We start from the raw sequence: 11923 nt of genomic DNA, 5'->3' as shown, positions 1-11923 counted from the left end.
TTAAAGATGATGAAAACCACTTTTTCACTTCAAATCCAAAGATTAACTTGTTGATCCGTTTTGAAATAAACACTAAGCTAGCACAAATATGTTTAAATAAAATTTGTTTCTTTACAAGTAAAAAGTTCTAATCTCGTGTTTGATAAAGTTTGTTCAAAATAAAATCACCACTTTGCATTCAAACTTTTGGGATTTTAGATGTAAAAAATGTTGGCATAAATAAAAATGTTGGCGGAATAGCCTAATATTCTGAAGGTCATTGTTATTATGCTTGTTAAAGGAAGTACACATGTCAAAAACTGTTTTTTAAGTAATGACTCAGCCAACTTTTCCCTATTAACACTAAATTGTTATTCTTGGAGTGTTAGGATTTCTGCTTAATGTGAATTAAAGTTTTTCACAAGTTTATTCTCATGTTCACATTATCTATGGGTGTAACCACAGACAATGAAATTATAGCAAATAGTGGTTTTCCAATTCAAGGCCTATGACCTATGGGGATTATCTTGCCCAGCTAAAATATTTAGTGACTAAAGTATATATATATTTATGATTTCAGAAAAAGTGTAATGCTACGTACCTTATCTGTGCAAAATTTACCGATGTTAACAAAGTTGATAAAGGCTTTAAGCTCTTTACTATAAATAGTAATATAGTTGGAATAGCATCAAGCAAATCCTAAGTAAATATTAAATTTACTCAACGTTCTTCGGCATATTTAACTATCATTTAGACTATTCTTTCGCAAGTCACGAAATAAATAAAATGTAACCGTGTTAAAAAAAAAAAATCGCAACGTCAACTACTTCTACATAAATATTATAGATCTATTTCCAGTAAAAGGAAAAAAAGATCTCCTTCAACTGCGACATAAACTACAACAAACTTATTTAAAATCAGTCAGCTTTTCAGAACCATCTTGAGAAATTTCATCTTCGAATTCCGCACCAGATGGCGAGATCTTTCTACTTTTGCCGAGGCTTGATTTTTTACCGCCACGCTTACTTCTCGCTGAGCCTTGAGATTTAGGTTTGGGTTTTTCTACAAATCTCTCTGAAAAGTTTACAGAAAAAACAAATGTTATGATTTAAGATTATGTCCTATTTTATGTATTTTTTATTTCAAACTGATCTAAGGCCAATTTGAAGAATACATAACCTTATTCTTATTTCAGTTTTTAATTATGAACACATAAAATCAGTTGTAACGCGGTATAATATTTTTGCAGTATAAATGGTTGAAAATCTAAACTGCAAGACTTTAATTTAAATTTACTAGATATTTAAACTTTTTTTTTAAAATTTATAACAAAAATTTATTTAGTAAGTTTAGCTTATGGCAGTGTTCAGAACTCTAGTAACAAACATGGCGCTGAAATACTTTACTCGAATACACGAATCGACAATCAGAAAGATGAGGCAAAAGCTATTTAAAGCTTTTATCAGATATGAATATGTCTAATAAAAGTAGATCTGGACTTTTTACACATTCCAAAAGATCAAAGAGTATAATCAACAATCCCAAGAAAAATAAAAAGATGAAAAGGACCGAAGATGACTTATGAGAGTAAGCAAATATATAGCTCATGTAAAGTTTTCGATACAAAATCGCTAGTGACAATGGAAGACATTTTTGTGCTGCTAATCTTAACAATAAAATTCAAACAAAATATAACCGCTGCAACCTCAGCGTTTATATTCTATGTTAGTTAAAAGGTCTTTCTTTTTTTTAAGCATACAAACCTGCTTCCACGCTGGTGTGATTGTAAATATCTCCGTTTATGGAAACATCAGTGACTTTGGCTTTCTTAAAAGGAGGCTCATTTGTCTCAAGAAGTTCTGTAGAATTCTTTTTCGTGGTTGATAATTGGTCACACCCTTAAAGAGAAATCTTTAATAATGACCACTGTGCCAGAACACAATCTATAACATAATTGATTAGAAATATTTCAAGGGATTTTTTAGGATGCATTTATTGATAAAACTTGAAATTATCAGAAAAGTAGTAGCAAAGTTAAGAAGTTAGCTGATACCTGGCAATGAATCACTCTCTGGTTCATCAATATCTGGTGCAACAGGAAGATAAAATAAACCGTCTTCATCATCATCGTCATCACTGCTGTAATAGACAGGCTTATCAATCGAAATGACGTCAATCTATACATAATGCATCATGTTTTTCACACGTTTTATCAAAAATCAAAAACAACAATAGTCTTAACATTTTTTAGAAACTAATATCATCCAACCTCTACTTCCTCAAGTTGCTCATTGTTTTGATTATTCAGCTCCTCTCTGTCTTCATCTGTGAGATCAAATTCGCTCTCTCTTTCTTCATACTCAATGTTTTCATCAAGTTCTTTAAAATCAGGAGCAAATGCAGACCAATTCTCCTAAAATTAAAAAAATAATTTTAAACATTTTTACTACAGCAACATGTTATCTTTACATGTACTTAAAAATATCACTATCACAAACACTATAAAAATATCACAAGCATGCCTTGACATCACTACAACTTCACCATGTCTTGACATGGTGAAGTTTAAATTATTTTACAATGCTGTTCATCTTGTTAAATTCTTAAGAACAAATTTAACAAGATGAACAGCATTGTAAAACACTGCTTTTAAAATACAAAAATTAAATTCTATACGTGGAAGGAAGAACAACCAAGAAGAATGTAAAAAAGAACACCCACAAAAAACTTCAAGCAAAAGGAAAAAAAAAATCTTTTTCCAATGTGGAAAATAATAGACTTACTACATGGGTTTGTGACCATATAGATACCAGTCCATTTGCAACAGAACAAATGATTGGTCGTATTGGATGCCACTGAAATTTAAAATTTTATCAGAAAAAATTATTTTGATCTCCCTTAAAATCAGATGAAAAACTTCCTTAAGTAAATAAGCTTCCCATTTTAAATTTTCAAAAATATTAGTCTGAAAAGTGAGCATTAATTCTTGGCTGAAAAAAAATGCTGGAAAATGAAGGGTTTGGATCTGGCTTGTAAGCTTAACAATTATGTATTTATTACAGAGAAAAAGAGATAGCTACATCATTGCAACTTTGAAGGAAAAAACTACAAAAAAAAATTGCATAAAACCATGTCATGATATTTGATATAAAATCATGATATTTGATTCATAAAATCATGATATTTGATTTTGTGTTATCAAATAACAAATAATTTTCTTTTTAACAATTAAAACTTTAGGAGGATATAGAGATTAGATAACTGATTACTAAAAGTAATAAAAAAGAAAATCTAATCCAACATTCTATCAGGCTTATTGGCAGGTTCACTTAAGGAAAGATAAGCCTACATTTTTCAAAAGAACACAAATAAAATCAAACCAAAAAAGCACAAAATAGTTACCACAACATTAACAAGCAACTCTCCTTTGGTTCCATGTAAGATTTTTACTAAACTTCCTATACTCTTCTCCCAAATATATAATGCATGCTGCCGGGATGAACCTGAAAATATATAATGCATGCTGTTAGGATGAACCTGAAAATATAAAAATGCATGCTGCCGGGATGAACCTGAAAATATGTAATGCATGCTGTTAGGATGAACCTGAAAATATATAATGCATGCTGTTGGGATGAACCTTTGAGCATAAAAGAAAAGTAAAATCCTCTTGCTGCAACTTTGATCTTCTTGTATCAAATAATTTCAAGTTTAAAAACCAAAGTATGAAATTCGATGGTTGAGTAAGCCATGATGAGTGAATCATGGTGGAATCAAAACAGCTAATTATAAAAACTGTAATGTAGATTTGCAAGAGTTTATTTTTTTAAATATTGTTTAAAAATAATTGCAAGATACTATGAAAACATTACTCTTTGTACAATCAAACTTAACTTATTAAACATAAAAATGTACTTCTTCATTTAATGTTTTATCATTTTTAACTAAAACTATTTTTTAACTAATTTTAACTAACTCCTGTGTTATTTTGTATACTGATTCAGTTTATTGATGACATTTTACAGTCTAGTTCCGAATTTTAATGAAAGTTAACTGAAAGTTAATGAATTTCAATTTCTTAAGAACAGTTGTTTACACAACCTGAAATGAATGATCTACGTTTGACTAGGGAAAAAACACAAATGCATGGTTCTAGATGGAGTATTATAGTTGTCATTAAATATTTGGGCTAAGTTAAAGTGCCAAACTATGAACTTATTGGAGCCAATTATGATAAGTTAAAAATTCTTAGTTTTCTGATGAGCCTTAAAGTCCACTTCTTGTACAACCATCTTGACATTTTTCTAAAAAAAAATTTGGGTGCTATGAGTGAAGAGCAGGAGGAAAGGTTTTATCAAGACTAAAAGTGATGGAGAAATGATACAGGGACAGTGGAATATCAATATAATATTCCTGCTCATCACTTCACAGAGAACAACAAAATGCATCAAATTGGTAAAAAGGCTTAAAAAACTTCACAGAGAAAAGAAAAACATAAAAAAATGAGCACCTATAATATTTGTATTGCAGTAATTTTATGTTATCGTAAGAAAAAATTTATGTTATCTTAAATAAAAATTTCATGTCATTGAAAGTAAAAATTTTGACCCGTAGAAAATAAACATATATTTTAAATTTTTGTTTATCAAATTTTCCCTATTTTAAAATATACAATCCATACCATATTGTGAGAAAATAGAAGGTAATAAAGAAAAAAACTGATAATAAATACAGTTTCAGCACCCAAAAATACATATGATTTAGGTAAATTGGTATAAAAAAAATTTTTTTCTTGGCCTGTGCTCTTAGAAGTAAAAGGAAATATTAAAGAAACGCGTCAAGTTTTCTGTAACAACAAATTTCTCTCATATAAGTTAACTCACTACTGTTGTAGTCTAACAGACATTAATCATAATTTCATTGGTTTAAACAATCAGATAAAGTAAATTGAACTATTAAAGACATTTTATTCTAACATCTTGTAAGGTACATGAATAAACCTTGATAAATACAGGCACTTTTTTTTTGTCATAAATTTTGATTAAATAAGACTATTTGATAACTTCAGGGCTTAAAAAACTTCATCCACTTGCATCAGTCACATCATGTACTAATGGTGTGACATAAACTTGATTCCATAAAGGGGAAATGTCTCCTTATGAACATTAAAAATAGTGTTAAAAGCTTAAAAATGTCAATAAAGACTGTGAGAACTACAGAAGCCTGAAAACAAGTTTAGAAAATATGATTAACATGGCCACTTTTGAAAATAAATGATTCATTTGCACCTTTGTAGTACAATTATATTAAAACAAATAATAATTTTTGTGATATAAAAAACTGTGTGAAACAACCATTTTGAGGTCATGAAACAGAAGTTAGAAGAAAAAAAATTATAAATTTTTGGAGTCTTACTAAGGATATACTGTATTTGTAGTCATGCTTTAGGGTTTTTAAAAAAATATTCTTTGTTGTATATATATTTATTGTTTACTGAAAAAACTTTAAAACTTTTGAACTAGTTATCAGTTATTATATCTATAATATTTAAATTTTTATCTGTAATAAATACTTTTAACATAATACAAAATATTTATATAAAAAAGATTTATTTTAAAACAAAAATTTGTATAAAAAGCTATATTTGTGTTTTATTGTATAAAATTATAGGAACCATAAAAAGACAAAAAGAAACAAAAGAAAAGAACAAAAACTTGAATTAAAAACAAACCAGCAACAATAAATTCACCATCTCCAGAAAAAGCACATTTTTTCCAAAGTGTCCTAAAAACAAAGTGATTGTACAAGTAATTACATTAAAAGTTATATAATATGTAAGCATTTAAGCTGTGTGCAAATTACCTATTAACCAGATCTTGGAGTTTTTGTGTTGGTTCTGGTTCCTGCCCTTCCTTACAAGCAATAACAGAATTTCGATCAAATACACGAATAACACGATCTTGTGAGTTAACCAGAAAAGAACTAAAAGACATTAAAAAAATATAATAACAACAATAACAATAAAAAGAGCATCTGACTCTTTCAATATAAACTTACAATATATTACAAATGAAAAACTTTTAAAACGAAATTCATTCAGTTTATGGAATTTTTCTATGTTTTTCCTAATAAACAAACTGATAAAATGTCAACACAAAAAAGAAATCATGCAAGTGTAGTGAATGGCACCCATTGATATTTCATTTACATGAAAATATTTTAGTGAACAAACTTCTAAAAGCTGTAAAAAATAAATATATATGTAAACAACAAAAAAAAATTAATATGGAACAGCTGTAATTTTTAATTAAAACTCTTACTTTCCTCTTCTCGCAAATTCTATTGATTTTATAGCAGTATTGGCATTGGTGGCTGTACTAATCCTGTATGAAGTTTTGATCTAAAGATGTTTTCTCTTAATGAAAATAAAGACAAAAAATGAAAACATAAATTTGAAATTTCATAATCAACTGCTAACAAACTTTCTAATTCTGATAATGATGTTGATTAGCTCTTTGTCTGAGCTTTTAACTAATTTTGTTCTTGAAAATGAACATCCTTCTTAAGTTTGATATAAACATTGAAGAGTAGAACCTCACCTCTAAAGTGTTCGCATTGATAACAGTTATCTATAATGAAAAATGCTTTATTATTAATATACTTTTGTTGTGCTTTTTTTTTTCCATTAACCCAACCCTCTCTTCATGAAATAATTATTTTTCTATGAAAATTTATGAAAATTTAAAAAAGTAAACTACAAAGAAAGTGAAAGTTAGCAATATTTTTAATGGTAATGAAAATGAATTGATCAAATTGTAATATTTTCCAAATGAAAATCATGCTTTGGCTGGCTTTTTTAGGCTGTCTAGAAAACCAAATTTTTAGCAAATATGGAGAAAGGTGAGGCAGTTAGTTCCACTACACTTGAATCCTGAAATTATGCTTAACTTAAAAAATATGAACTCAAACTTGTAATAAATTCAATGAAAACTCCAATACACTAATGCAGTTCTCAAATAGTCACTGATAAATCCAGATTATCAGGATTTGATAAATCCAGATTATTAGGATTAGGATTTCTTTGCTATAACTATTTATATAAATTGTTATGATATTTATTTTTATTTTTGAATATTTTGTAAAGTCTAATACAACTTCATTTTTTATTATTATTATTTTTTCCCCATAATTTCTTTTCTTTTTTTATACCACTTACATAACATAAAAATTTAAATATTAATTTTGAAACCTAACATAACTTATGTAACTATATCTGAAACAAAATTAAAAAATTTACAAAAAATTACCTTTCCTTTTGCGTTTCCTGTAAATATAAATTCACCTCGCTTATCAAATGAAGCTTCAATATTTTGTTCACACTAAAATATTAAAAAAAAAAACAAACAATTATTTTATGCAATAAGTTACTGAAATAAAAATAATGCTACAAAATTTGTTTTTCAATTTTTTTTACGAATACTTAAACTTAAATAAACTTGCTCTTCACTCTAATTATAAAAAAAGGTTTAAATAAATTCCATTATTCCTAAACTTCAATTTTTCAACTGAGCAAACTTTAGAATGTATGAGAAAAATATGACTACACATTTTGCAATTATGTTTATATGCATTTTTAATGTTTTAAGATTTGTATACTTTTAAAATTTTTGTTAAAACATATACTTTTATACTAAAATTTAAAAATGACATTTAAGCTTTACACACATTACATTTATTCATATATATATATATATATATATATATATATATATATATATATATATATATATATATATATATATATATATATATATATATATATATAAAATTATGGTATGTACATTATATATATATTCATAATATACTTAAAAGACTTTACACAAACTAAATTATAGACTGCTTTACACACATTACAAAACTTAATTATAGACTGCTTTACACACATTACATTTATTCATATATATATATATATGTATATATATATACATATATATATATATACATATATATATATACATATATATATATATATATATATATATATATATATATATATATATATATATATATATATATAAAATTATTGTATGTACATTATATATATATATTCATAATATACTTAAAAGACTTTACACAAACTAAACTCTTTGAGAGTCAATATGCTTTACAAACCTGTTTTTATTACATAAAATGCAATCTTTAAAATACTTCACATAAACTTAATTATAGACTGCTTTCCAATAATTTTTTAGTGATGTTTGATGAAAGGCTTTGATTTTACAGCAATGTTTCTCTTTACAATAATCATTAAAAACCAAAAACTTTAAAGCCAATTTTTTTCTGAATATTTTATAACCAGAATGCATTTCTACATTCTAAAAAACAGAATTTCAGCTGACCTGAGATTGAAACATATTTGTTGCAATTTCAGGTCAGCTGAAAGTACTTTTAGGCTCTTTTCAACAACAGTGCACATAGATGCAACCCTTAAAAATTGCACATAAACATAGTTTCATACTTCTTCTCCAACTGGTAATATATGCTGTTTTCCATCAACTTCAATTAATAAAGGTGGATGTTTCATCGGGCAAACCAAGAATCTATTGCTAAAAAATCCAAAGGTAAGATAATTAAACAAAAAATAAAACTTTACATATAAATAAAATTATGACTATTATTTTATTGAGAAAGATTATTATGTCTTTGAAAAACTTCACCAGTTTACAAATTTAACACATTTCAGCATATTTAGAAATGGTGCTGACATGAAGAAAGATGCCTGAGTATAGAAAATGTTTTATTAATAAAATGTTTTATCAACAAATACTTTACCAACAAATTATTTTAAAAAACCAGAAACTGAAAATTGCAATTCTTAAAAGTTCATTTGAAAGTTCATTTAAAAAGAACTGAAATGAAATGAACTGCATAGAAATGTAAAAATAGTAGCTAATACATGCAGTTGATGATAAGTTATAACATGTCATGTATCAAATTAATTCTCAAGTTTAATAAGATACATAATAAAAATAATTGAAAACAAACACTAACTTGTCAGTTGGATGAAATTGAACTTTGTGAATAGCAGAAGGAAAGCGATAACGAATTTCACAATCACCTGAGAGTACATCCCAAAATCCAACATTCCAATCTGTTGACGATGTTAAAATTTTTTTGCCATTGCGACTCCAGCTAAATCATTAAACAGTTTTATAAAAAATGAAGATGAAAAATTAAAGTTTAATGTTACTTCTTAAAAAGTATAGAATATTTAATTTTAACAAAAGCAACTAAAACGTTATGGAAATAAGTACCTAACTGAAGAAACAGGATGCACATGGGCCACCAAAACCTTTGCAATTCCACGAGTCAAAAAATCCCAAATAACTAAACGACCATCGTTGCATCCGACTGCAAGCAATGAACCAGTTCGATTAAAAGAACATGTCAATGCTGCACTTATTGAATCCAAACTTCCATCAAACTCCTATTTTGATAGTTATTTCATCAGTAGAGTTCAAAAATCAATAAAAACATTAAAACAATAATTCCTTAAATAAGTAACATAAACTAAACTCAGTATTACATGATTTCATAAAATGCATTTTGCTAAAGTTTATACTCAAAGTATGAACAAACATGTGTCTTATGGCTTGTCAAAAAGAAAACTTTATCAGTTGCAAAAAAATATCTCATCTAAGTGCAAGATTGCAAGATTGATTAACAATTGATAATTAAAAATAATCAAACTATTGGTACCTCAGGGAAACTCTGGCCAAATGTTTCTAAAGTAGAAATATATATTTAAAAAAAAGATTGCATAAATGTTTGCAATTTCACTACACAACTTAGGAAAAGTCAATTTCCAAAAATATTAGAATTCTAATAGATTTAGCTAGCAGATTTTTGAGAATTTACCTATGGATTAAAAGATGAAGACTTGGAGGTTCTGAAACAATTAGTACAGTTCATAAACAGAATTTATTAATGCAACTAAAACAATATAGATAAGTGCAGTGCAGAAATGACTAGAACCCCAAGAAAAAGAGAACACTTGAGACTTAAAAATGTTCCCAGAAATATTCCTGCAGGTAAAAGTTAGGCTTGTGAATTGTAAAAGAGATATAAGTGAACATGTTAAAAAATAAAAAAAATTCTACAGAATGTCTTTCACAAAATTCCCTATCCATTATAAAAACATTAAAAAATTTCTTCATGCTGAAAAGTGAACCAATTATATAGTGAACTAATTATCTAAAACAAAGTGAACTCATTAAGTAGGGTGGGTTATATTTTCTTTAAAAGCATACAAACGTACATACATACAGTATACATGCATACATACATACATACATACATACATACATACATACATACATACATACATACATACATACATACATACATACATACAAACATGCATACATACAAACATGCATACATACATACATACATACATACATACATACATACATACATACATACATACATACATACATACATACATACATACATACAAACAAACAAACATTTGTCCTTTGTTAATTGTGTGTAAAAATGTTGTACATACATAGAAATTTCAAAGGTTACTTTGAATTACAACAGCATGCTAAAATTATAAAGAACATTAAAAATTTTTAAAATAAAAAAAATTTGCAAATAAACCTTCGTATTATAAAGGGACAAAACTCTAAAATCATAAATCCAACAAAGACCTAAAGTCACACAAACAGAAGTAATTTTGTCTAAATGTTTTAGAAAAGTTTTAAGAATCAGTATTTGAATTATAACTCTTTAACATCCAATACTTAATTCCTTATTACAACTTCTAACAACTATACTTATTCTTTATCTTTTTTGTTATTCAAGATTTATTTTTGCATTATACTCATTTCCTTTATGTACAACTTTTTACTCCAGATATTTCATGAATTATTTTTTATGCAGAGTAAATATTAAGAAGATTATTTAACTTATGTATGCTGAATCTTAAATACCCCATGTACAAAATTTTAAAATATAATAAAATTGATAATAGAACTATATATTGAGTGAAGAAGAAACTAATACATAATTTAAAATGGCTGTGGTTAGCAAGGAGTTAAAAGAAGTTGAAATCAACTATTATTTTGATAAGGAGAAATAAATAGCTCTGTAACTGATACTCTTCCATTTTATAAACCATTTAAGTTGATAAACAGCATAAAAATACTCTATTTTAGCAACTCAGGAAAGATCCATAGAAGATGTTTAGTATGAGAGTGAGTAAAAGATATAAGATTGTTAAGAAAAATTTTTAATTCTTCATTTTTACAATAAGTTTAAAATCAACTAAAACATTATAACTGTATTAAATTCATGACTATTTATTTATTGTATATTTATAATTACTTATTAATTCATTATTTTCAATATATAATGAACTTAAGTTTCAACCCTTTTAAATATCACACTTAAATGAAAGCAATCATTTCCTGCTTGAATGGCAGCGAAATATTTTTTAAGATGGTCTCATTCTTACTTTCAGTGCAACACTCAAAATGACAGCAAAACACTAAATATATAGACTTTACTTTTTTGGACATCAGTTTTTAAAAAGTTGCCCATGATACTTGGGACTAAAATAATTTGGGACTAAAAAAATACCTTATCAATAATATAACATTTTCATCAAAACAAAATGGCAAAGATTCTAAGAGTGGTTCATAAGAATTTAAATTTCCTTAAACAAAATTAAAAAAGAATACTTACGCAGCAGTGAAAGATCAGTCATAATACTTCATCTTTTTTATTGTAATCTTAATTTTTCTTAATAAAAAAAAAACCTATATACACATAAACATAAACAAAGCATATAAATACACATACACTCAAAGCACAGGACTAAATACAAAATGAAAAATCTTAAGTAACTTGATAACTTATCTCTGTTACTTGAAACCTA

General features: G+C 26.6%; 1 protein-coding gene across 2 annotated transcripts; it reads right to left on the bottom strand.

Moving 5' to 3' along the window:
- Positions 1–798: 798 nt before the first annotated feature.
- On the bottom strand, positions 799–11834 carry LOC145184208 (retinoblastoma-binding protein 5 homolog). Of its 2 annotated transcripts, none has more exons than XR_016449808.1 (16): positions 11731–11834; positions 9739–9764; positions 9294–9466; positions 9031–9171; positions 8498–8585; positions 7287–7358; positions 6579–6608; positions 6300–6379; positions 5842–5961; positions 5711–5763; positions 3382–3482; positions 2763–2834; positions 2249–2392; positions 2033–2156; positions 1743–1922; positions 799–1053 (listed from the first exon to the last, which is right to left on the bottom strand). XR_016449808.1 is itself a non-coding variant. In XM_090078707.1 (16 exons), exons 1-16 carry the CDS (start codon positions 11750–11752, stop codon positions 887–889), a joined length of 1548 nt encoding a protein of 515 aa, XP_089934833.1. In that variant the 5' UTR covers positions 11753–11834; the 3' UTR covers positions 799–886. The 2 variants fall into 2 exon arrangements, 1 of the variants encoding a protein (XP_089934833.1); XM_090078707.1 differs by having other exon boundaries at positions 1743–1877.
- Positions 11835–11923: the final 89 nt, after the last annotated feature.

This window comes from Hydra viridissima, unplaced genomic scaffold, assembly GCF_058129835.1.
Source record: "Hydra viridissima isolate aposymbiotic clone 2 unplaced genomic scaffold, HvirCarnegie_v1 scaffold_2, whole genome shotgun sequence".
NCBI classification, from domain to species: Eukaryota; Metazoa; Cnidaria; class Hydrozoa; order Anthoathecata; family Hydridae; genus Hydra; species Hydra viridissima.
The sequence above is the reverse complement of the archived record's forward strand: the minus strand, read 5'-3'. Positions and strand labels throughout refer to the sequence as shown.

Bases quoted from the DNA above. Each gene is read 5' to 3' on its own strand.
- LOC145184208 (XM_090078707.1), bottom strand. From the start codon at position 11,752: ATGACTGATCTTTCACTGCTGC. The intron at 6,609-7,286 runs GTAATTTTTTGT...TTTTCATTATAG, and splicing joins CAGGAAACGCAAAAGGAAAG to ATAACTGTTATCAATGCGAA. The intron at 2,393-2,762 runs GTAAGTCTATTA...TTTTAATTTTAG, and splicing joins TATGGTCACAAACCCATGTA to GAGAATTGGTCTGCATTTGC.